We start from the raw sequence: 25,042 nt of genomic DNA, 5'->3' as shown, positions 1-25,042 counted from the left end.
GAAAGCCATCCCATTGCACAGTCACAGGGCCTGGCCCTCGAAGGCTGGGCGCCAGAGCTGGGCTGTTTTAGCCCCCGTCTCACCGATGCTCTGCACTTGTGGACGTCCCGCAGAGAGGCTGGACGTGGGTTTAGTCTGCACTGGAAGGAGGAGGCCGGTGGCCCTCTCCTCTGCATTCTTTACCTGATGGCCAAGGATGTGGCACCTGGGCTGATTGTTGCATGTACACACACACACACACTGGCCACATGGGAATGCAGTCACCAGAGTCCTCAGGGACATCAAGGATGCTGTGTCCAGGGTGAAGGGTGGAAGTGGAATTTGGGACAGAAACTTCCCCAGCCAGCTTGGGGTGACCTGAGGTTCCCCGGGAGTGTGCAAGGGAAGGGTCTGGGCCGGAGGACAGGCACTTCCCATTCTTCTGGGAGCTTCCTGCGGTCAGAGCACATGGCCGGCATGGGAAGGACAGGAAGGCAGCTGTGGGAGGGCGGAGCAGAGGTCCTGCCAGGGAGGACTCTGCTGGGGGTCTGCTGTCTCATCCCTGAGACATCTGAGGAAGGTCAGCGTTCTGCATCGGGGTGTGGGGTACAGCTCCAAAGTTCTGGGAGACAGACACCGGCCTCTTGGGGGAACCCTGTCCCACCCCGGGGTCAGAGCTGTGCCTTGCACCCGGCCCCTGGCTGGGAGTCCTGCACCTCGAGTGAAGAGGTTGGATGTGGGCCGCCAGGCAGCTGGATCGTTTGAACTGGCTGACCTTGGCTTCGCGGAGCCCTCGCTTGCCTCCGGAGATGGGTAATTAATCGCCAGTAATTGGCTGGCTGCGAGATTTGGGGAAGTGAGCCCAGCTGAGTGGCGGCTCAGAGCCTCTTAATAGTCATCCCAGTGCATTAGAGGAGCGGCCGCCTGACTGCTGCCGCATGCAGGGCTGGGTAGGCCAGATCCCAGGTGGGCCCTTTGAAGGAGCGGGATGCTGGGAGGGGGCGTGGGGTGTGGGGGAAGGAAAGGCTTCTCTCCACCAGCGAGGCGGCCGACCCTCTCTGCGCCCCTGGGCTGCCTGCATGCCGTGGGGCCAGCTGGACCCCAGGGCCCACTCTTGACTGCCGAACCTGGAAGGCCGTCCTGTCTCCCGGGCTCCCTGGGCCCAGCTGGGCTGAGCATCCTTCCCGCAGTGCTTTATGGCGCTTGCGTTTCCAAAGGGAAGATTCATGGTTCCCCTCCCACTGCAGAGAAGGCAGCTGCTGCTCTCTGCATTGAATCTACAGTCCTGCCCACCATAAACCTGTTGGGGAGGCCTTTACATTCTCCCTTCCCCCAGCATGAGCTCTTATTATTTTTAAACTCATCATTCTCCTTCTCGTCGGTTTTGCATTTTCCCTACCCGGGCGCAGAACATCGGTCCCCTCTGTGCCTTCCCTGGGTCCCCTGCGCTGGCCGGAGCACCTCGCCCCCGGGCGCTCTGACCCTGCCCTCCGTTTCCCTGCAGAACCTGGAGAAGCAGATGCGCCAGCTGGCCGTGATCCCGCCCATGCTGTACGACGCCGACCAGCAGCGCATCAAGTTCATCAACATGAACGGGCTCATGGCCGACCCCATGAAGGTGTACAAAGACCGCCAGGTCATGAACATGTGGAGCGAGCAGGAGAAGGAGACCTTCCGGGAGAAGTGAGTCCTCCATCACCTGGCCTGGCCTCCCGCCCCCCTCCCCGTCCCAGAAAGCCATCCTGTTGGGGCCTGCTCTGTCTCTGGGGCAGCCACCACAAATGAACACGCCAGGGGGTGCTTAAAGCCGCAGCGATTTACTCTCTCCTGGTTCTGGAGGCCGGAAGTCCAAATCCTGGTGTCGGTGCGTTTGGTTCTTTCTGGGGGCCATAAGGGAGCGTCTGTCCCGCCTCTCCCCAGCTTCTGGTGCTGCCAGCATCCTTGGCCTTCCAGGGCTTCTAGATGCATCCCTCCACGCTCTGCCTCCGACCCCACATGACCTTTGTCTCTGCGCTTCTCCTCTTCTTATAAGGACACCAGTCACACTGAATTTAGGGTCTAGCCTAATCCAATACAACCTTACTTTAATTACATCTGCAAAGACCATGTTTCCAAATAAGGCCACGCTCTGAGGTTCTGGGGGGCCATGAATTTTCCGAGGACACACTTCAACCTGGCACAAAGCTTAAGGGCAGCTGTATGTAAGACGGGGCGCTGTGAGTCGGAAGAACAAGGCAGGAAGGACTTAGAGGCTGGGCCTGAGCCTTCGGCAGGGCCGCGGCTGGCCAGTGGCTTTTTGGTGGTTTCTATTTTGTTTTCTCTTTGACAGTAGCTGCTGGCTGAGTGGGTTCATGATCCCATCACTGTGCCTGTGTCTTGTCGGCTTCATGCATTTCCCCCTCCTGTCCCTTATGACAGCTCAGCCAGGCCCACCCCAGTACACAGGTGATGACACGGAGGCTCATAGAGGTTCAGACAGTGCACAAAGGCCACACAGCATGCACACTGCGGAGGCAGGTTCAGACTCCCCCAGCCGGAATGGAGAGGCTGTGTGGGGAAGGGTTTGCGAATGGGGCCAGGGAGTAGGGCTGTGCAGAGCAGAGACGGGAGTTGAGTTCTCTCGAAAGCTGTGTCTGAGGGGGCCAGACACCACAGTGAGGATCTGTGATGTGACATCCAGGCAGAAGGAGGCCTCCATTCCTGGCCCAGGGTCCCCAGAGGAGATGGTGGGCCCTGCTGAACCACCCCACACCTTGGGAACAGTGTGCTATAATTCTGGGGAGTCTAATCTTTTGGCTTCCCCGGGCCACACTGGAAAAAGAAATGTCTTGTGCCACACAGAAAACACGCTAACATTAATGATAGCTGATGAGCTAAACAAAATCACAAAAAAACTCATAAGGTTTTAAGAAAGTGTACGAATGTGTATTGGGCCGCGTTTAAAGCCATCCTGGGCCGCATGTGGCCTGCGGGGTGGACAAGCCTGCTATAATCACTTGCCCGTAAAGCGCTGGGTTCCCTGCCCAGGACATAGAGCACCTCCTCAGGACCTCAGACCTCTGGGAGGCAGGAGAGTGGGAAACTGAAGTGTGGACGGAGGTCTCAGTGCTTGGCCAGGAGGGGACGCAGGGAAGAGACTTTACTCTGTCACTGCCCGACGTTCACCCAGCAGGCCACTGAGCTGACTTGGGGAAGACCCTGCCTCCAGACAAGAGCTTCCTCCAAAGCAATGACACTCCTTCCCCAGTGCCCTGGGCTTTGGTCCACGGTTGTGGACTCAAAAGAGGTGCCAGGCAGGACCTGAGGGATGGGGTGACTCTGGATTCCCAGCAGGGGCGGGCGGACTAGCACGTGCAGATACCGAACTCGGAAAGGACAAGGACACAGTGGCTATCCAGGAGGGTCTTTGGTGGAAATCATTTTTTAAGAGTAGCTTTTGATTACGGAAATGTTGAAACGTCCATAAAAATAGAGGGGTGGGGTAATGAGCCCTTGGGTGCCCACAGCGCAGGATCAGTGGTCCTCCGCAGGAAACAGCCCTGGTCCCTGAGCAGGAATACTTGGTACTTAGTGGCTTGTGCCTGCAGCCTCACCATAGCAGGCATGATCTTTCTACATCAAATTGAAGTCTCCGTCGCATGCTTTTTACAGTTTTGAACGAGGGAGGTGATGGTGGGACAGTCATAGGTGTTAAGAATTACTGAATTACTGTTGCGTTCGATATTCAAATTCCTTCTGGTAGGCATGATGTTTTAGTGTATGTATTTTTTCTGAATACAAAAACTGGTGTTCTGGGGTGCTTTCTGTGGCTCCAGCCTTTCGGAAGATCTCATGTGGCTCTGCAGGTCTGATAATTTCACCCTCTGTTAATTCAGTAGCTGAAGGGTGGGGGACGCAGGCTGGGCTGCTGTCTGCTGGCCTGGTTGAGCCACAGCTTGGCCGCCTGCATCCCTCCAGGACTGTGGGCTCGGTTTGAGGTCTCATGTGCGGAGGAATTGATAGCACTCGGGGCTTTGAAAATCACCTGCTGACAGCATGGGGCTCCACCATGTGCTGGCCATGTGACCATTCCCCCTCTGAACCTCGATTTCCTTATCTGTAAAATGGGTAGAGCAACAGGGCCTTCCTTAGTCAGCTGTTGTGAGGTGTGCAGGGCATAGGAAACTTCTAATAAACGTCTTCAGGGGGTGCAAGTGAGTTCGGGGGGAGGGGAACAGGTGACCTAGGAGATTCCCAAGTTGGATTCCTGGTCTTTTGGGAGCCCCCACTGTGCCTGGGGAAACCCCGTGGGAGGGGTTTGCAAGGAACGGAATGTCACTGGGACAAGGAGAGGGAGCAGAGTGGGAAGGACTCTCCCTACCTGGAAGAGAAGGGCTTTAGGATGGCTCCGGCCTTGCCAGCCGCCCGAGGTGGGATCCCAGGCTAGGGAAGCCTGCCATTCCTCACCGCGCTGCTTCCACTGGGAGGAGAGACAGACTGTTCAGGATCCTCGGGTGTCTGGCTGGGAAGCAGGCGCGGGGCCTGCTAGCCTCCTGCCCAGCCATCTGGAGGGCCAGGCAGGTCGGGCACCGGTGCTCACTCAGCCTCCCTCCGTGGGAGCCCACAGTCCAGCCTCGCTGGCGGCCACTGCTTTCCCCGCGAAGGCCGTGCGGCTGTGGCACGTCGCCGGGACGCCTGGGCCTGGGGCCATGGACTCCACCCAGCACCCCTGGGGTGGAGCAGACCTTGACCCACATCCCTGCCCCCACCATGCTCCCGCTCCTTTGGCCCTCGCATTTCAGCCTGGCCCAGTGGTTTCCCAGTAATTCTCCTGGCTACGCAGGAAGCCAGTTGGGACAGTGCCAGCGCCCCGCCACCAGCCTCTGACTTAAGTCCATGCTTGCTGCCTCCTTGGTTGGCCAACCCCCTCCCGCTGCCCCATGGGCACTCGGAGCCTCTGCTCCCAGCTCTCCTCTCCTGGGGAGGCCCAGCAGCCTGGTGAGCCGTGACCCCGCTGGCGGGTCCCTGCCATGTTCCCAAGCAGACCCTGTGTGGGCCGGGTGAGGCCATGCTTCCCAGATCCAGCTGGAGAGAGAAACAAAAGCGGATTTTAAAGGGGGGGGAACCCCACCAAAGAGCTGCATGTCATGTCCTCATTTTTCCTGGAAGCCGCCTCCAGCAGGACAAACAAATATATTTTCAAAGGCGCTAAAGCCAGTGACTCACTCCAAGGAACGCCCTCTCTTACCCCTGGGTCCCCACCCCTCCCGTCTGCCGCAGCAGCCCTTCCCACACCCCCCTGGGCTTAATTGCTCCGAGTGGGGCGGTGCCCGCCAGGCCGGGCCAGTGGGGATGGCAGGCGCCTGGGAGCCGATCGGCCGCCCTGCAGGGAAGCCCCCCTCGGCCAGGTCTCACGCCCGCCCTTCTCGTCCCACAGGTTCATGCAGCATCCCAAGAACTTTGGCCTGATCGCATCATTCCTGGAGAGGAAGGTGAGTCGCTGCCCGCCCCATACCCCTTCGGTCTCCACCTCCGTGGGCAGCTGCGTGGACTCAGGGTGGAGGCCCTCCCTCCCTGCCTACGAGGCCCTAGCCTGTTTGGCCCCTTCCTCCGGGGGCCATGCTCCCCTCCTCCCTCCTTCCCTCCCTCTCTTCCTTCCATCTGGGATATAGATCAGTGCAGGCCCCACCCTGGCCTCTTGGGCCCTTGGAGGAGGAGCCTCAGGTTGCTGAGCACCTGGGAACCCTGGGAACCCCGGGGAGAACTGCACGGCCAGGCTTCCCAGAGCCCCCGTGCCCGACCGGGTCTCCTGCCAGCTCCTCAAAGGCCGTGTGGAGCGTCCTTGCATACTGGGGATGGATTCTGGAAGCACTGCCATGCCTGGCATCCCAGTGAAGTCTTCATAGGCAGTAGTGGCGTGCCTCAGAGGGACTGGAGGACCAGTTTTTCTAGGTCCTTCTGAGGGTCACTGACTGCTTTCTGACACCCCTAATGCCAAGCCAGATGTGTGACCTACAAGTCCCCATCTTCTTTGGACAAACCTTTGTGTGGAACTGAGGCCTAAAGCCCACTTTGTGTCAAGCCCAGGCCTGGAGCAGCTCCAGTTGGCTGGTAGACACAGTGTCCCCAGAGAATGGTAAAGCCGTTGTTTTGCACCCACAAGGCTGGTTGGACTGTGCCTGGAGAGGCTGCAGGTGGGAGAAGTTGGCTGGATGAGGCTGTGTGTTGGACGTGGTCCCTGGGTCTTCCCCCAGCATCCTGGGGGTCAGAGGAGAAAGGCTGCCATCCGTGTGTCTTAAGCAGCATTTCCCTGAATCCCGTTTCTCAGAGATGGGGGCCTGCCCACCGCAGCTTGGTGGACACCCTGCTTGGGCTTCCTGGTTGTAGGAGGGAGGCCAGGAGGATGAGGCACTTATTTTAAAGGACAGCTGTTCCCAGCGCCTGCCCCTCGTGAGCTGATAACCGTAGAAGGAGAGAGACGGAGCAGTGTGGGGAAAAATCTCTCCATGCCTGAAAACCCAGTGTGGAGAAACAAGCCCTATAAATAGCCCATCTTCTGAGTGACTACGTCTCCCTCAGGGAGTGGACGGCACGGCGGACTCTAGGTTAGGGCTCCCCGGGATGGAAGCAGGGCATTTCAGAAACTGGCCATTGAGCAATCCTCCTTCGGGACGAGGGGATTAGAAGTCTTTTTGCTGGGGAGTAAACTTCACGGTGTTCTTTGGCTGAGAGGCAGCCCAGAACGAGGCTTCAGTAGAGCTTCCAGAGGGGTCTGGAGCAGGAGCTGCTGACGGAGAGGCCGGCAGGGGCAGGCAGGTCTTGACAGTGAGTGAGGCTGACGTCTGGCTGGGAGCCAGGTGGACCAGCCAGTCTGTGCCCGCTCGCGGGGGCAGCTGCTGTCCAGAGCCTGGCTGCCATTGCTGAGCACAGGAAGGAGCTCTCCTGAATTGTTAAAGGAGAAGTCGGGCACCCACATCCCCTGAATTGCAATTATTGGCATCTGATTATAAAACGTCTTTCTCAATTGCTGTGTGGGTCCTGTTTGTGAGCCGGGTTTAGCCTGGGGCTGCCTAGGAGCCCCCCTGGCGGTTGTACTTGGCAGGAGGCTGCCAGCTGGGGGCTTTCTGTTGAAGGCAGTGAAGTTTGAGGCCCAGCTCAGAGGCCTCACAGAATGCCCCTTGGAGGTGGGGTCCTGGCTTGACACCGGCCAGAGCATCGCAGAAACATTTTACGTTGTAAGGGGAACGGCTGCGGGCATTGGCGAACTGGGCTCCATGCCCGCAGGTGGGGGCATCGTGGCATCACTTTCTGAGGCTGCCCCTTTTACTGGTCCCATTTGGCCGGGGTTCATAGAGGGCTGGTTGCTCTGGCTTTCAGACCCAATCTACATGGAAAAGACCGAGGCAGAGAAAAGAAAGAAACCCAGGAAGAGGCATGTGGGGCGTGGGGTGGTCCCTACGCGCAAGGCTTGGAAGAGGCTGTTCAGGACCCCGAATATCAGGGAAGAGAAGGCTGAAGTCAGGGAAAGGAGAACCCAGACCTGTGTTTGGGGAAGGCTTTGAGTTTGCCCAGCTGTGGGCTGCAGTCCTTGTTTCCCATAAGGGCTGGGGGTGACATATAGCGACATCAGCGCTGTCATTAACCATAGCAACAGCAGTGATTGTGATAACAGGAAAGACTTCCATCATGTTTACTCTGGGCCAGGCCTCGTGCCAAGTACTTTACCTACGTGTTAACTGATCTGATCTTTGTGATAACTCTGTGAAGTATGTACAATTAGCATTCCCATTTTACAGATGAGAAAACTGAGACACAGAGGTTAGGTCATCTACCCGAGGTCACCCAGCCGGTACGTGGAGGAGGCAGGATATGAGCCCGGGATGTGAGCTCCTGGCTCCTGCCCTGAATGCCTGCGCTGTACCCTGCTCAGTGTCCTCTTTCTCTGTCCCACAGACGGTGGCTGAGTGCGTCCTCTATTACTACCTGACCAAGAAGAATGAGAACTATAAGAGTCTGGTGAGACGGAGCTATCGGCGCCGCGGCAAGAGCCAGGTAAGAGGCAAGGTGGGGGTGGCTCTCCTTGGGGTCTGACTGCCTGCATGCTGAGCAGCCACTTGCTTGGTGGCCAGCACCCCACATGGCTGGCAGTAACCGTCTCCATGAGTTGTCGCTTGGCCACTGGCAGTGTGAGTGTAGGCTTCCCTCTGTGGTGGCAGCAAGTGAGGGGAGACCCTCTCTGGGGTGCTCACCCTGCTGGGCTATCTTGAGCCTCCCCTAGTAGCCAGGAAAAGAGCTGGGGGGAAACAACCACGGGCCTCAGTCGGCAAAATCCTAGACTCCTGATTGGGTGACCTGTGATCTCTGTGCGTACAAAGGCCACATTCCAAAAGTAAGGGCTTCCCAGGATGACTCGGGGTAGTTCCCAAACTTCACGTGTTTAAACTGTTAATGGTTGTGTGTGTTTACCTTAATGCATACTTGAAAGAAAAAATAGCCAGTACTTCAGCTCGCCGTTTTTTCAGACGCCGTTGCTTGGAATGAGACTGAAAGATTATTTACGCTAGAGCAGGGGCTGGCAGACTGGAACTCTGGGGCTAATCCGGCCCACTGTCTGTTCTTGTGCATAAAGTTTTATTGGAACACAGACATGCCTGTTTGTTTACATATGACTATGGCAGCATCCTTGCTGCTCTGGTGGAGTTGCATAGTTGTGACCAAAAGTGTATGGCCTACAGGGTCTCAAATGTTTACTATCTGGTCCTTCATAGAAAAAGTTTGCTTTTTCCTCCGAGCTAGAGGAAAAGGAGTTGGTTTGAAAAAATATCCAGTAAATAATGGTAGAGATGAGAGGCTCAGTGGCACACCTTTTGAAAGGGGGATCCTGGGCGCTCAGTGTTTGGGAGAATTTGTTTTGCGTCGGGGCTCTTGAAGCATCGTCTCAGAGCAGATGCTGGGAGCACCACACGGAGGAGGCGGTTGGAGGCAGTGGGCACTTTGGTGGCTGCTGGATTGGAGGCAGTAGAGGCATTTCCTTCCTGGGGGCCTCAGTGGCTGGGGGAGCCAGGCGAGAGTGACAGAGGCCAAGAATAGCACGAGCTGGGATAAGGGGACCCTGAGGTTTTCCTAGGCGGGTACTAGCATCCTCTAGCCCCTCCCCAGAGCTGCCCGCCTTCCCTTTCCCAGGCTGCCAGAGGTCGAGACCCATAAGGCATTGAGACCAGCCATCACAGGCTGGGGGCGGGGTCCCAGTGTCTGCTGTGAGACAGCCGCTTTCCTACAGCCTAAGAAAAGTCCCATGAGGGAAAGGAGGCTGTTGTCAGGAGCATGAGCCACACCTCGCCGCATTCCGAACGTCCGGCCACGATGCCTGGGGCTGAGCTTGGTCCTTATCCGCAGGGATCGTGGAAGGGTGGCTGCCTTTGGCTTGTGGCGAGGGTTTTCTTGTCTAGTTTTCTGTAGCCAGAGTTGACCAGTCTGCTTGCCCTTCTAACAGATGTGTAAAACCAAGGCCAAGTGGCACAGAGCATGTATTCCAAAGATGTAGCTACGTTTTATTTTTGTTTTTTTGTGGGTTTTTTTTTTTTTTTTTTTTTTGAGACGGAGTCTCACACTGTCACCCAGACCAGAGTACAGTGGCGTGATCCCAGCTCACTGCAACCTCTGCCTCCTGGGTTCAAGCGATTCTCATGCCTCAGCCTCCCAAGTAGGTGGAATTACAGGTGCATGCCACTGCATCCTGCTAATTTTTTGTGTTTATAATAGAGACGGGGTTTCACTGTGTTGCCCAGGCTGGTCTTGAACTCCTGACCTCAGATAATCCACCTGCCTCGGCCTCCCAAAATGCTGAGATTATAGGCATGAGCCACTGCGCCGAGCTGCTATGGTGTTTTTGAAATTGAAGTGCATTCAGGAATTTTCTAGACTGAGAGGCAAAAAAGTAAGTGCCAGGCCGAGAGCATATAGGTGCTGAGGTATGAGAGGCAGCAGGGAGCGGTGGGGATTGTGGCAAAGGAAGAGTGGCTAACAGCCTCAAGAGGTATTTGGAAAATATCATCAGGCGTCTGTTGAGCACCTACTGTATGCTCATTCTCTTGCTGGCCTTCCCAGTTCCTCTCCCACAACCTGTGTGGGGGCATTGAGGCTGGGCTTGTGGTGGGAGCCCTTCCTGGTAGCTGGGCTGGGGGCTCTGAAGAGCAGAGGCCCATCCCCTCTGCTTGTGTGAGATCCACATTTGCACAGAGGGAGGTGGGGAGACCATGGTAATCTAAGAAGGGTGGGGGGTGTCGTTCCCCATCATATCCTGTTGTAGAGGCCTGGCCTGTGCTCTGGTAGAGTGAGAGTCCAGTGGAATGAGTGTCCGGCTTGCTGCCCATGGAGTGACTGAGTGTCTGGCTTGCTCTCAGCAGAGTGAGTGTCCGGCTTGCTCTCCGTGGAATGAATGTCCAGCTTGGTCTCAGGAGTGAGTGTCCGGCTTGGTCTCAGGAGTGAGTGTCCGGCTTGCTCTCCGTGGAGCGAGTGTCCGGCTTGCTCTCCGTGCCACGGGTCTCCCTGTGCCGCGGGTCTATCTGTGCCGCGGGGTCTCCCTGTGCCACGGACCTATCTGTGCCACAGGTCTCCCTGTGTCGCGGGGTCTCCCTGTGCCGCGGGGTCTCCCTATGCCATGAGGCTCCCTGGGAGGCGGCATTGGGGGCACATCCTCGAAGACTCCGTAGAATAAAGGGCCCCAAAGATGAGGTTGCGGAGCAGCCCCACAGGCGGACAGGGACGGGGCCCTCGAGTACAAAGGCAGGGAGCATGAGAGACAGTGCGTGTCTTCAGGAACAGCCGGGAGCCTGAGTCTTTGGATTCAAGGGGGTCCCGGTACCTCCCAGGACCTTAAACGAACAAAGAAATGGAGAAAATTATGTGACCCTCTTTCTTTTGCTCACTTTTGATGGGTAAATAGAGATTTTTTTTACCCTGTGAAAAAATAGAAGTGCAAACTCAATAAATAACAGCTCACACTTGACTTCAGTGTCTGGGGAGGGAGTAGGGAGTGGTGAGGCCTGCGGCTCACTACAGAGCTTGGGCCCCCTCTCAGCTCCAGCTGACGCTTGGCCTTGAATTGCCAGGTGTTCTGATCTTTGATGATGAGCTGGAAATCTAGTTTTATGTGAAACCACCTGATTTTAAATCTTAGGTCACATTTTTAAAAAAGGAAAAAAACAACTCAACACTGTATATGCCACGCAACTGTTACTTGCTGTTGAAATCACCTCCAGCCCCTAGTAGAAGACCTCTGCGTTAGACTACAGTGAGACCGGGGAAGGAGGGCATTATATGCCTTGGGCCAGGCTGGCACCAGGGAAGCCCTAGAATGTTTCGTAGCAGGGAGGAAACATGCCCCTCTTTACACTGGAGATATCCTGGCTTAGCCGTGGTATCTGCGGTGCCTGGGAGTTGGTGGGGCTTTGCTGGTGAGTTTTTACCCCCTGCTGAAGCTGCTGTTCCAGGCAGGGGCTCCCAGGATGGGGAAATGTTGCTTGTCTGCTCTGCCTCTCAGAAGGATGGCAGAAAGCAAGCTGGGCAGGAGGTTCCTGTCTGTCTCCAGGACTCGCCCCTTCCTTGGATCAGCTGCGTTTGCTAAGGAGGTGGTGGCATGGCCTGGGCCCTGCCAGGGAGGGGGAGTTACACTCATATCCTGGAACAGCTTCTGTGCCAGGTAGATCCACTGCCCTGCCACCCCCCACAGGCCCGGTTCACCACCACGGGATAAACAAGGGTTCCCAAGTGCTAACTCTGGGGCTGAGAGTCCTCTCTGCCCATGGCAGCAAGCAAAATCAACGGCAGCCTCAGGCTCAGCCTGTCCTGTTAAGTGGAGATGCAGTGGCTGCCGCCAGCTGAGCGTCTCTGTGTGTGGTTGGGTCTGTGGAGCCACTGACACTGCTGATCAGTCTGCTCCAGATGAGGGCGCGGCAGGGTGATGGACGGGAAGGGGCAGGCGGTGGTGGGCTCTGAGTGCACCAAAGCTGTGATCACACACAACCTGCAGCTCCTTAAGGAGGGTGGGGAGGTGAGCCGAGACCACTCCCCACCCACTACCCCACTGCCTCCGCGTGGCTGGCACCTGCAGGCTGGGACAGGTGTCCGGGACTCTTAGTGACTGACTGTGGGCTGGGGAGCCACTGCCCTGTGCTTTAGATACCACTGGCACCCAGGACACCTCTGTGGGCCGGTCCTTCTTTCTGACATACCCTGGCAGCCCAGGCCTTGTGATCAGATGGGAATCCCAGGCTATGGAGCACACGAGTTCCTGCCCAGCCCCAGTCCCCTCACAACTGCCCTAGGATACTTGTCCATGCTTCTCTCTCCCTCACAGGTTTCTGGGTGAGCAGACACAGCCCCTTCCCCCTACTGTGACACAGGCCCCCTCCCCAGGCACCACGGGAAGATGGAGAACCCACGTCTTCCCAGCCAGTGAGCCCACGCACCCTCAAGGGTAGGGTGCCCGCTGCCAGGGGATGCTGCCTGCCTCCTCCCCGATGTCTTCTGTCGGGGGAAGCTTGAGCTCGCTTCTTTGTGGTGTTTCTCTGGAGGGCAGCAGGTCGGGTTCTCCCTGCCTTCCTGGGCCCTCTAGTTTTAGAAGAAGACTTAGTTTATCTCAGCCAATATGCACTGGACCCCTTGGTGGCTGAGTGGAGGGTGGGACCTGGGAGTCCAGTGAGACATGGGAGCCCTGTCAAAATTCCAAGGGCACCGGCCCTGCTGTGTGATGGGGACAGGTGCTGCTGGCCGCCGTGGTGGCGATGGCGATGATGGTGATGGCGATGGCGACAGTGATGGTGCCGGCCAACAGTCACGCAGTGCTATCGCCACACACCGTGATGATTTCAAGCTCACCAGTGTTGGCGAGAGGTGTGTAATTATCCCCACTGGCCAGATGAGGAGACAGAGGCACAGGGAGGTGAGGAAGCTTCCGAGTCGCCTGCTGAGTGGCAGACTGAGGGTTCTAGTCTGTCACATGCGGCCCAGGGAGCTGGAGGGAGGCCCAGGTGTCCCCTTGGCAGCACACTGGCCATAAAGCCAGCCTTCTGGAAGCCAGCCCTGATCCGCCAGGTAGGACAGGGCTCTCCCATGGCCTGTGCAGGGCCCCTGCAAAGGCAGCGCGGCAGAGGGGCTCATGATGAGGCTCCATGTCAGTGGGGAGTCAGATGCTGGATGTAGGGACCCCAGGTGAGCTAGGCTCGATCTGTGCTGTGGAGACATCCTCTGATATGGGGTGGGTGGGAGTCCTGGGGCGAGACGGGGCTCAGTACCCCCCGCCACCACCTGCGTCTCTTCCCCTGCCATGTGTCCCTCAGCTTCTGGGGACGGCAGCTGGTCACTGTCTCTTTCTCTTTCAGCACCTCTGCCGTTACCATATATGTCTTTGGGGAGTTGCTGAGGGCTCTTCCTCATCTCCCTCTCTCCCTCCTTGCCTCTCCTCTCCATTTCATCTCCTACTCCGTGTCTCTTGCGCTCTCTCAGCACCCCCACTCCCGGTGCACAGCCCCTCTCTCCTGGGTGGCTGTGGAGGCTGCTGTGGGTGGCCGCAGAGAGGCTGTGGTGCTTGTGGTCCTGGCGTGGTTCCCGTGGCTCCAGGCCACATCTCTGCTGAAGACAGCGATGAGTGGCTGCTCTCATGTCATCAGGACAGATGCCGCTTGCAGGAGTCTTCCCGCTTCATGTCCCCAAGCTTGCTCGCCCCACAGACCCCCCAAGAGGTGTCCGTCGGATGTACAGTATATGCATGTTCATCTGGGGGCCTTTATTCAGTGCCTTCTGTATGCCAGAGTTGTCAGACTCTACCTTCAGATGCGAATCCAACCTTAATCCTTCAGAAAATAGGGTAAAGGGATCAGCCGTGCCCCGCCCGTCTCAACACCCCAGACTTCCACACTGCAGAGGTGGACACAGGGTGGGACTTCCGAGGTGTCGGGGAGTGGGCACGACTGCCCCTCCCAGGCTCCACAGCGCCCACGTGCCGCCTGTGGATTTCCCAAGTTGGGGGGTGCATGGCTCAGGACCAAGGACATGGGTGCCCCTCCTTTCGCCATTTGTCAAGGGGGGATTGAAGTGGAGGCTGTGGTGGGATCCCGAGGGAGGGCAAGCCTGTGGGCTAGGGTGAGAAGTGACTCCAGGGACACTGGGCCGTGCACTTTCCCCAGCGTTGAGGTTTCCTACTCCCTCAGACACCACTGACCACACTGGGATGGCTGTAGCCGGCATCCTGGGGCTGTGCCCTCCTGGAGTCCCCCCCACTGAGGCCAAGGTCTGCCTTGTGAGGGGACATGTCCCAGTCCGAGTCCTCAGATGTGAGTGCATGTTGGAATCACCGGAAGGGCTGGGGAAAGCCAGTCGCTGGGCTGCACCCCTCACCCCACAATAGGGCTGAGACCCAAGACTGCATTTCCAAGGAGCTCCCAGGCACTGGTCTAGGACCCTGCTGAGAACCTCGGTGCTGGGGGTCAGCCCCCGAGCAGGGAGCAGGGTGGCTGAAGGGGTCGTCAAGCCCAAGGTGGGCTTCCCGACAGCCCGGACCACCCATGGGGGTACACTCGAGCTGGAACAGCCCTTCCCAGGTGTTTGGGATGGGCAGTGGCCTCCCTGGCCAGGGCCCAACTTGGATGAGGCAGCTCTGAGCTGAGTTATTGTCAGCGGGCCTGACAGCCGAGCGCAGCCAGCCCCTTCCAGAAGGGATGTCCGGCCAGTCCAGCTGAGGAGGCAGCCTGTGCATCTGCATGTTTGCAAAGCCACGCTTTATAGATGCTGTGGCCACCCGAATGCTTAACCATAGCCTGGCAGCAAGACGCCAATGCCACCGTGTCATCCCAAGGACACCTGCCCTGTCTGAAGCGCTTGGACCAGGCCTGGACCTGTGCCGGCCCTTCTCTGCCCTGTCACCCCCACACCACGTGCCCTATACCAAAGCAGTTTGTGTGTCATTTCGATGGCTGCGTTTCTGAAACTTGGATGGTTATAAAGTGGAATATAAAAGTCCTTGATTGAAAGTGCTGGCCATGGGACGTCTCTGGACTCAGACCCACGCTGCATGTGGCCGCCTTCACTCTGGCCCACCTTGGCATCCACGGCACTGGTGCTCAGCCTTGTGGCCGGCTGGAGATGAGGGATGTGCATGACTGTTTGGAGTAGTGGGATTGCCTTCTTGTTTAATGGAGAGTGCCATCCTCTTTCTGGAAGCTTCTCTGTATTCTGACACAGGGGGATGCAGGCCCAGGCGTAGGCTTTTGGAATGCTAGCTGCTCCACACCCACCCCCATGAGACTCCACACGCCTGAGCTTTGGCAAGGGAGGGCCGAGCCCCCACCTCCCGGAACCTGGCCCCTGAGATTGGCTTTTGAGCCTGGAGGCTGGGTTGAGGCCTGAGCATCCTCTCCTGGGCTCTGAGCCCCATCGCCACCACCCTGAGGTGAATCACGATTGTGGGGCAGCAGGCGGGAGCAGCTCAAGTGCTGGCACAGTGGTTTATAGTTCATGATTCACCGATGGAAGGGCCGCGTTATCCTAGTGAATTGCAAAACCACAGCCCAGGAATGCTGGGGCCTGACTACAGACCGTGGGGGAGTAAGGATGTGAGGCTGGCTAGGCCAGGTGGCAGGGCCCAGCCCCTGGTAGCCAACATGGCCTTCCCGCAGCAATAGGGGTTCATGTGGCCAAGGAGGCCTCTCTTTCTGCAGAGATGGAACACTGAGAGGGGAACAGCCCGTCCTGGGCTCCACTCATCCAGCCTGGGTCCAAGGAGGAAGCCCAGGGAGGCCGAGGCCCTGCCCCAGACTGCTGCTGTCCTACCTGTGCCCACTCTCCACCGCTCCCCATCTCTGTCCCTCTGGGTCTGCTCTGCCCAAGCCCCCAGCTCTGAGCCTCCTGCATTTTTCTAGGTTTCTATTTCTCTCTCTCTCTCTCTCTGTGTGTGCGTGCGTGCATGGGTGGCTATGTCTGTTTCTCTTGCCATGTCTTCCTTCCCCTTTCTCTCTGTCTCTTTATCTCTGTGTCCACATCTCGTCTATTTCTCTGTGTGTGCTTTCCCTTCTCTGTTTTCCCCATCTAAGTCTTTTAACTCTGTCTCTAGCTCCCTCTATCCCCCTTTCTCTCTCTCTCTCTCCGCATCTCTTCTCTTCCTCCTCCCCTGCCCCCTCCCCTCCTCACCCTGTCCCTGGGTCTCTCCTCTCAACCTTTCTCCTCCAGGTCTCTGCTCCTCCCCCACCTCTCTCCCTTTTTCTCTCCTCCCTCCCACTACGGCCCCCTCTCCTCTGCCTCCTCCGTCTCTCCTCTCCCAGCTCTTTGCAGAGGGACTGGTGACCTTGTTCTTCTCGCTGTGGCACTCAGACAGCTTGCACGGGGAACAGTGTGACCGGGAAGGCTGTTCCAGGGCAGGAGCAGCCAGGCTTGGTCCCCGGGGAGGGGCAGCCGCTGTGCGGTGGGTGCTGGTGTTCAGATCAGGGCCAGCCGCCTCCCCTAGGTGCTGAAGTCACTTGATGGTGGGGACTGGTGGCAGGGCGGGCCAGATCGCCCCAGGCTGTGTTTCAGCTCCCAGACTGAGGGCTTGTATCTTGTTTCAAACCTGCTGCCTGCCTGGGGCTGGGCCAGGATGGGCCCACAACCTTCTGGTGGTGCCGACTTTCCCAGGCCTGCTGGAGGAGGTGGCCGCGTCCTCTCCACTCAGGGCCAGCTGGGCTGGGCAGGATTGGGTGCAGATTTAGGGTTGAAGTGAGCAGATGTCTCTGGTTTCCTGCCCAGCTTTGTGCTAGGTGGGGAGATAGTTGGGGGCTCCCTGAGTCCTGCAGTCAGTGATGTTGCTCCCAGGAAAGGCAGCTGGTGGGTGGGCCGGAGCCCAGGCATAGAGCAGATCAGGCTGCAGGTTGAGGAAAAGACAAACATGGCCTTTGCATCGGCCAGAATGCAGTGTAGGGGCGACCGCATCAGAGAGGCAGAAGGAGGTGGAAAATGTGAGCGCTCCCCAGGCAGCGGATTGGTCAGGCGCGAGGGGGCGGGGGGTGCATCTCAAGCTGGGCTGCTGGAGTCAGGAAGTAGTTCCCAGAACACCAGCCTTCGTGTCTGGCAGCTGGAGGCGCTGAGGGAGGGGCCCTGGCAGGCTCACAGCCGGCAGGTTGTCCCTGGGGGATGGGTGGTGTTTGAGTCTGTTCTGCGGGGACGTCATTCTAGGTGATTCCCTCGTGGACAAGACAAACAAGGTCAACCAGGTGCGGTGGCTCATGCCTGTAGTCCCAGCACTTTCGGAGGCTGAGGTAGGTGGATCGCTTGAGCCCAGGAGTTCAAGACCAGCCTGGGCAACATAGTGAGACCCCATCTCTACAAAAAAATTTAAAAATTAGCCGGGTGAGGTGGCATGCTCCTGTGGTCCCAGCTTCTTGGGAGGCTGAGGTGGAAGGACCGCTTGAGCCCAGAAAGTGGAGGCTGCAGTGAGCCGTGCTCATGCCACTGTGCCCTTCAGCCTGGGCAACAGAGCAAGACCCTGCCTCTAAAAAAAAGGGCAAACAGGGTCCCTGGAGCCCACACCCATGGGGGGTTTGAACCATGCACAGGTCCATCAGCGTGGCAGTTTGAGAGAGGGTTAAAGGGCAAACATGTAAGCCAGGGTCAGGAGGCCACTGCTGGGCAGGACAGCAGCTTCTAGGGAGCTGACCCCAAGGCTTCTCTGAGGAGGTGTCCCTTGGGCTCAGACCTGAGTAATAAGAAGGGACTGGCCAGGCAGAAGTCGGGGGAGCACCCCAGGCCATGGGCACAGCACGTGCAAAGGCCCTGAAGCAGGAACATGCAGGCCAACTTCCGGGAGGCAGGTGGTGGGCACAGGGAGAGCTGCCCTGAGGGAGGTGGGCAGGGGCCAGGAATCCCGGCCTCAGAGCAGGAGCCGGGGCTGTGGATTTGACGCTGAGTTGCAGGACGGGATCTGAATTAGGATTTACACAGAGCCTCGGCTGGCACAGCACACATCTGTACAGGCGAAACAGCCTTCCACGCGCATGTTAAATGTTGCTCACGTTCTGTCGACACGCATCTTTCTGCCGTGGAGTGCTGGTAAATGTTTAACAACCAGCTTTCCGTAGGGGGAAGCTGAGTTTGTAGCACGTGCCGGTTGCCATGGTGTAAATAAATCCTCCCACCGTGCCCAGCGCCACGCGAAAACATGCTGCCACTGACTTGGAACTGGGGAAAGATGCCCCTAGCACCAAGCTCTCTTATCCTGTCCTCGCCCTGTGCGTGCAGTTGGCGGAAATCGCCTCCACGGCACAGGTGACTTCGTAGCTCCGTGTAGCCAGATGATCAGGAAGCGATGCCCTTGGAGTGCTTGTAACCTTTGTTTTCTTTTTTTTTTTTTTAAGTTTATTATTTTTTTAGAGATAGAGTCTTGCTCTGTCACCCAGGTTAGAGTGCAGTGGTGCAGTTGAAGCTCACTGCAGCCTTGACCTCCCAGGCTCAAGGTTTCCTCCCACCTTAGCCTCCTGAGTAGCTGGAGTTACAGGGATGCACCACCTAATTAAAATTAGCACCACCAGCTAATTGGTAGCGATGGGGTCTCACTATGCTGCCCAGGCTGGTCTGAACTCCCACCTCAGACGATCCTCCTGCCTGGCCCTCCCAAAGCACTGAGATTACAAGTGTGAGTCACCTTGCCAGGCCATAATTTCTTCAATTGTAAGATTATGTGTTTCCATTTTTAATAACGGCCATGAGCTGGTAGCCACTGGCTCCAGCACACCTTGGTATATCTTATAAAAAGACAACCCTTATGCACTGAGACGGCCTCCCCTGACTGCATTTTCCCCAGCAAGGACAGGAGACTGAATCCGAGGGGCAGAGAGCAGGTGTTAGGGAAAAGCTGCCAGCAACAGGGAACTCTGTTCTGCCTCGGGTCTGACCCCGACCCCACTCTCCACACCAGTCCCAGGCTCCTGGGATCCCCGTCCCTACACTGCCAGCAGGTGGAAGGTGTCATGAGGACGCCCCCTCAGGGGCACCTGGCACGTGGTAGATACTCAGTGAAGCGTTTGTTGAATGAATGCATGAGATTGAGCCACAGACGGTGCTGCTGGGTATTGGAAAGCTCTCCTGACACATTTGTAAGGACTTAGCATCTGAGAATTAAATCTCATCAGCCCCTACCTGGATGGTCGCAGCACCTTCTCACTGGACTCTCCCCTCTCATTCCCGGAGTCCACCATCTTCCTTCCCGCGACCTGCTGTTGGATCGCCTTTTAACATGGGGCAGGTCATGTGACTTCCCGCCACCCCTGCACCTTTCGAGAAAGGTCCCCAGGGGCTCCTGCCGCCCTCAGGATGCCACGTGTATTTCTGAGCATGGGTGTTAGCCCTGGCCAGGCCCTCCAGCCATGCCCCAAAGTGCCACTTGGTAGGCACAGAGGCCATTTTCCCGTCGCCATGCCTCAGAGGCCTCCTGCTCTGCCAAAGCCCCTTCCCTCTCCTTGCATGTCAGCACACCTGGCTGCCTCGTCTGCACCATGAATGTGCCTTTTGAATGTGTCCTCCTCACCGTCACCTCCATCTGGCCTGTCTTTGTCAACCTAAGTGCAAGCTCCATACAGTTGGGGGCCATATCTTTCAGCGGCTGGTGTGCCCCTTGGGGGTTCAGGGCATGCTGGCGGAGGGAAAGAATCAGGCAATGGCATCATTTGGCTTAAATGGGCTTAGGGAGGAGGCTGTGAACCCCCAACCGAGGGTGGAGGTAGGGCACGTGGATGTAGGACCTTCTAGGAAATGCTGTGTGACCTTGGTTGAGTTACTTAACCTCCCTGTGTCTTTGCATTCTCATCCATAAAACTGGGATGATACCAGTTGTTGGGAGGATTCAAGTAACAGATAACAGGAAGCGATTAGGAGAAGGCCTCATCAAATGTGCTCAGCTTGTTCGTTGTTTTTATTGAGATAGTTTTCTGCATAGCCCGCGGTCTGGGGCTTCTGCACAGGCCCAGTCATGCGCTACTTGTCTGGCAGGCTCAGGGTTACGGGTTCATTGTCCAGATCTGGGGGCAGGTGTCCCTTGGGGCTTTGGGCCAGTGGCTCTGGCTAACCATAGATCCAGTAGGGTTTGCCACAGAGTTGTGCTGTGGTTTGGGGGGATGTTTCTGACCATACACGGGGCACAAACCCACCGTTGGCCTGACCAGTGGCACGTCTGAAAGGCAGAGGTAGCCCTCCACCACGAGGGCGAGGTCCTTTGAGATAGTGGAGCTGGCTTCTAGTTCTTTCTGATTCCCCTTCTTTCAGGCCCCTCACATCGAGGGAATGGTGCCCACAGGCGTTTTCTGCTGCACAGAGAGTCCTTTGTGTGCCTTGTGAGACAAGGATTCTTGAAGGCCTCGCTCCTCAGTGGGGTCTGAGGCCAGCCGTGGCAGCTTCTCCTGGCCCTGGTTAGAAATGCAGAGTCCCAGGTCCCACCCCAGACCCACTGAGTGGGAATTGGCAGGGGATGTGTATGCACCTTCAGGTGTGGGTAGCACTGGCCTGGAGCAGGGTGCTCTAACGAAAGCCTGCAGGCCAAATCCGGCCCACCACCTGCTTTTGTAAATAAAGTTTTACTGGCACACAGCCATGCCCTTTTTTGATACAAGGGCTGCTTTCACAAGACAGTGGCAGAGTTGAGTAGGGGGGTGACAGAGACCGCATACTTATCCTCTGGCCCTTACAGAAAACGTTTGCCAGTCCCTGGTAAAGCACGGGTTCTCAAATCTGGCTGCCCATCGGGATAACCTGGAATTTAACATACGAATGCCTGGGTCTTGGCCCAGAGATTCGGCTGTCATTGGTGTGGGGTGTGGCCTGGGCATCAGGACTTCTCAGGGCTCCCCACGAGATCTGAGTGTGCAGCCAATGTCATAGGATCTTGAGAACCATGGACCTCAGTGGCCTGGGAAGCCCAGCAAGTGCAGTTCTGCCACTCTGTGGACAGGCCCAAGACCCGGCAGCCCAGCCTCGCCAGTGTTGGCCGCTGCACTTGCTGCCCTAAAACAAAGAAGGCTTTGGGGGCTGAGCTGGCTGCCAGGTCCCCCCAGCTCCTCGGGGAGTTGTGAGCTGGGGCCTCCCTCTCCCTGCGCAATCTCCCAGCAGCGAGTATGAGCAGCCCTAAATCAGTCCCTCGGCCTCCCGGGTGGCCACTGCGAGACCCTGCAGATGTTCATCATTAAGGCTCCCGGAGTCTGTCCCACTGGAAAGCATGTTTTAAGGCCAGGGCTGCTCTGGTATTCCTCCTTTTCATCTTCCGCTACCAGACTCACTCAACGTGGGCTGCAGGGATGCCTCTCCCACAGGAGATGTTGAGCCCACAGGAAGTGAGGAGCCCGTGCACAGGGCCCTAGGCCTTGGCTGCAGGGTGGCCCAGAAGGGACCACCTTGTGCTAGTGGGTGTTGCTGCATCCACTCCAACCAGAGGGTGAGGGTGGAAAGCACCCCTGCCCTGGGGGCTTGTTAACATGTCAGGTAAGAGGAGGAGGCAGGGCTTGGTGACAGGATTGCACTTGGTGCCTCAGTTTCCTCTTCTGTAAGATGGACGGGTGGGTGGGTAGGGGAGACCACGTGGGATGGAGCCAGGCCTGTGGCACCGTGAGCGATCGAACACGGAGACATGGGGGTTGACCATCCAGGAGAGAGGGGGTTGTGGGCAGGCCCTGGCAGGGCTTGTAGAGTGTGGAGTAGGGGGCAGGTAGGACAGGTAGACGGGGCGGGCTGGCGAGTCTGCAGAACACAAACCCTAGATCCTGGCCGGGGGTTGGCTGAGACTCTCAGCTGGGGCTTTGGGGACAGCAGGGTCACATCCCCCACATGCTGGGCTGTCAGCCTTCTTTGCTCCGAGACCTTGAAGCTTTGCCTCTCTGAGCCTCAGTTTCCTCCTCTGCAGAATGTGGCCAGTGATCATGGCTCTCCTATTTCTGAGGCTGGAATAGTGTTTGCAAAGTACTTGGTGTGGTGCAGGGGGTGGGTGACCCGCCATGACATCCCTCTGGGTCACTGTTACTCATGGTGTTTTCATCTCCATCAGGACTTCAGAGGGGCCAGGAGCCGGCCCATGTAAAATGGACAGCACAGTGCTGGGTGTGTAGTCAGCTCTCGGGGATCTGTGGGGATTTTCTCCTCTGCACCAGCCTCTCCTCCTTGGGGCTTTTCTGAGGACTTGGAGGAGAGCTCCAGTGGGGAAGGTTCGTAGCTCAGGGCCTGGCCCAGGCACACCCCTCTCCTGACGGGCCCCTGCCTGCGGCCTGATGGGTGTGGAGCTGCATTTACTGGCCATGCCAGGGCAGACATTAACCTGCTTTGTGGGTCCATGGGTGAGGCCCCAGGGGGTCTTGGAGCCCCCACCAGCCTAGACGCAGGGGCGAACGGGCAGGTGCTCCGGGAAGGAGGCTCCGTGGCCGCTGCTCCCATCAGGAGGGATGCTGCAGCCCAGGTGGGGACTCCTTGGCACAGACATAGCTGAGTGTGGTCTCAGGAGACACCAAGCTCCATGTGATTCAAAAGCCCTGGCCCTGCCCAGACTCCAGCCCTGGGCTGTTGCCAGGGACATCTGACCCAGAGAGACGGCATCCAGGCCGGGCAGCCCAGGGGGCAGGGCTCCCTCCCCAGGTCCCCACCTCTGCCCACATCAGGCAAATGTGGACAGAAAGGACACTGTAGGAACAAGCCTAAAAAACCTCCTGCCCCAGCTTCTGCCTCCAAGAGTCTTCACCTGGCGGCTGTTTAAAGGTTATGTTTGAGGGTTTGAGGTCAGGAGAGGGAGAACAGGCTGGTCCCAGAATGCCGGACACCTGTTGGGGAATCAGCAGCAACCTGGGGCGGGGAGACTGTTCCAAGTCATTGGGCCACTCTGCCCCTTCCTGGCTCCTCTTACAGAACACGGTGGCGTGGGATTCCTGGGGAAGAGAGGCAGATGCAGGCCCGAGGTTCTGCCCTGGACCCAGCAGCAGCCTCAGAGAGCCCACGGTTGCCTGCAGCCGTGAGACCCTTGCTCTGTTTCTCTGCCCCATCCTAAATGAAAAGAGGCTGGAGAGAGCGTTGTGTGCAGGGCCCGTGCCTGTTCCTGGCAGGAAGGAAAGGCCGGAGAAGGGGCCTCTCTCCCCTTCCCGACCCCTCCTCTTCTATCTGCTTGGAGTTCTTGCTCCCTGGTTTGAAACATTGGTGTGACTGTGCCCCTGGTACACATTAAAAGGCTTTGGGGTTTATTTTTATTTCGCTTGGCTCAAAGGGATGGAAAGATGGTCTGGTTTGGCAGCTGCCTGCAGGGAGGACCTTGGGGTGTCCAAGAAAATCAGTGTGTGCTTTAAAAGAAATCAGGCGGGATGAAAGGAAATCGGGAGGCAGTGCAGGGAGGAGCTCACACTCCGTCCTCTATGTCGGTGAGGGGAGGGGCGGCGGGCCCAGAGTGGCTGGGACAGGTTGGGGAGGCAGACAACAGGAAGAGGCCCAAGTTAGGAGGCTGGCTTGGCTCCCAGCCTCTCTGATCTGCTCTGTAAAATGGGCTTGTTCTGTCCCCCTGGGGTGCCGGCATGCGAGGGAGACAGCAGGAGCAGCCACCTCCACGCAGGCCTGGGGCCTTCCTGGGCTCTGGGGAATCAGGGGCATCCCCCCACCTCCCCGTTGTACAGACTCAGAGACAGAGGCTTAGAGAGGTGGCCTCAGCTCTGTTGGGGGCAGGGCTGGGGCGTCAGGGGTGTGTCCCCACCTTCCCAGATGCTCAGGCACCCTTGCTGAGGCTCACCAGGGCACCTCTGGGGCCCGGATCACTTCTGCCCCTCTTAAATATCCGGGCCAGATGCACATGTAAGCATGGCGAGGATTCTCTCAACCTCCCAGCCCTCAGCTGAGGCACAGGCATGCTGAATACTCACGTTGCCAAGGCAAAGGAATCAGCACAGAGAGGTTAAGACCCTCATCCAAGCGCACACAGCCACTGTGTGGAAAGGGCAGGAATTGAAGCCAGCACTTCTGACACCAGTGCTTCCTGCCCCTCACCCCAACTCCGCCTACCCAGGCCCCTAGGGCGGCAGGACCCCAGGCAGTGCCTCTCCCCAGCTCATGCCAGTGGGGCCTGGCTTCCGGTTGTTTATGGCCTCTTCTGGGTGGACCCCACGTGTTTTTTTCCTCCTCCCCAGCTTAGGCCGAGCCCAGGTGCAGAGATTCACCTGTTCATGGTTTCCTTCCCTCCCCACTCCCCTCTGCCCTCCCCCGGGGTCTGACAGCAGCAGCAACAGCAGCAGCAGCAGCAGCAACCCATGCCCCGCAGCAGCCAGGAGGAGAAAGATGAGAAGGAGAAGGAAAAGGAGGCGGAGAAGGAGGAGGAGAAGCCGGAGGTGGAGAACGACAAGGAAGACCTCCTCAAGTAAGGCAGCCCGCTGTCCCCTGCAGGGCCCGGCTGCTGACCCAACCCAGGTGGCACACGGGTCTGGGGAGCCCTTTGTAGAGATGGGTGGGGCGTCCACCAATTGCCCGTGAGCAGGGGAGAGGGCTTTCTGCTCGTCTGCCCCTGACAGCCCGCCTTCCAGAAGCCCTCCCATCGCCCTCCTCCTCCTTCCCGGCTCCCCCCCATATCCGCTCTCCCTTTCTTTCTCCAACCCTCTGGAGACTTTAGAGACTGATAGCTCATTTGAGCTCCACTCCTGAGCTAATAAATCCAGGCAATGACTTTGGAACTCTCTGCCTCCCCTCCTCCTCCCGCTCTCGCCTCCTGAGGCGCCAGGAGGGGGGAAGGGGGGATCAGAGGCACTCCTGGAAGGACTAGGTGTGCAGGCGGCTGCTGTCACCTTTAGAATCATTGATGGCAGTGTGAGTTCTTGCAGATCAAGGCACAGCCTCACCGTGGGGGCCGTGACGGCCTCCTGTGCCTGCCAGGGGCTGCGGGAGTACAGCCAGCTGGAGAAAGGGGGGCGGCACGACTTAGCGCCAGGTACCTGTAATGGGCTCAGGAATTTGGCTTCAGAGAACATCTGGCTTCCTCACCCCGTCTCCCAGACACTTCCAGCAAGGGCCTTTCAGGAAGATGAATGGGAAGGTGGAGGTGATCAATCTGAGCCTCCCGCAG

At 57.8% G+C, this 25,042-nt stretch overlaps 1 protein-coding gene across 32 annotated transcripts in view; it reads left to right on the top strand.

Annotated features, from left to right (window-relative positions):
- Positions 1–25,042, top strand: part of NCOR2 (nuclear receptor corepressor 2) — a 238,508-nt gene that overhangs the window by 137,443 nt on the left and 76,023 nt on the right. For 31 of the 32 annotated variants that reach the window (XM_031650908.1, XM_031650896.1, XM_031650907.1 and 28 more), the window contains 4 exons: positions 1,484–1,662; positions 5,396–5,450; positions 7,912–8,010; positions 24,204–24,343. In XM_031650908.1, coding sequence (XP_031506768.1) covers positions 1,484–1,662; positions 5,396–5,450; positions 7,912–8,010; positions 24,204–24,343 — 473 coding nt within the window. The remainder of the gene's footprint in view (positions 1–1,483; positions 1,663–5,395; positions 5,451–7,911; positions 8,011–24,203; positions 24,344–25,042) is intronic. The other variant, XM_031650894.1, reaches the window with a different exon arrangement.

Source organism: Papio anubis, chromosome 9 (assembly GCF_008728515.1).
Source record: "Papio anubis isolate 15944 chromosome 9, Panubis1.0, whole genome shotgun sequence".
Lineage (NCBI taxonomy): Eukaryota > Metazoa > Chordata > Mammalia > Primates > Cercopithecidae > Papio > Papio anubis.
The sequence above is the reverse complement of the archived record's forward strand: the minus strand, read 5'-3'. Positions and strand labels throughout refer to the sequence as shown.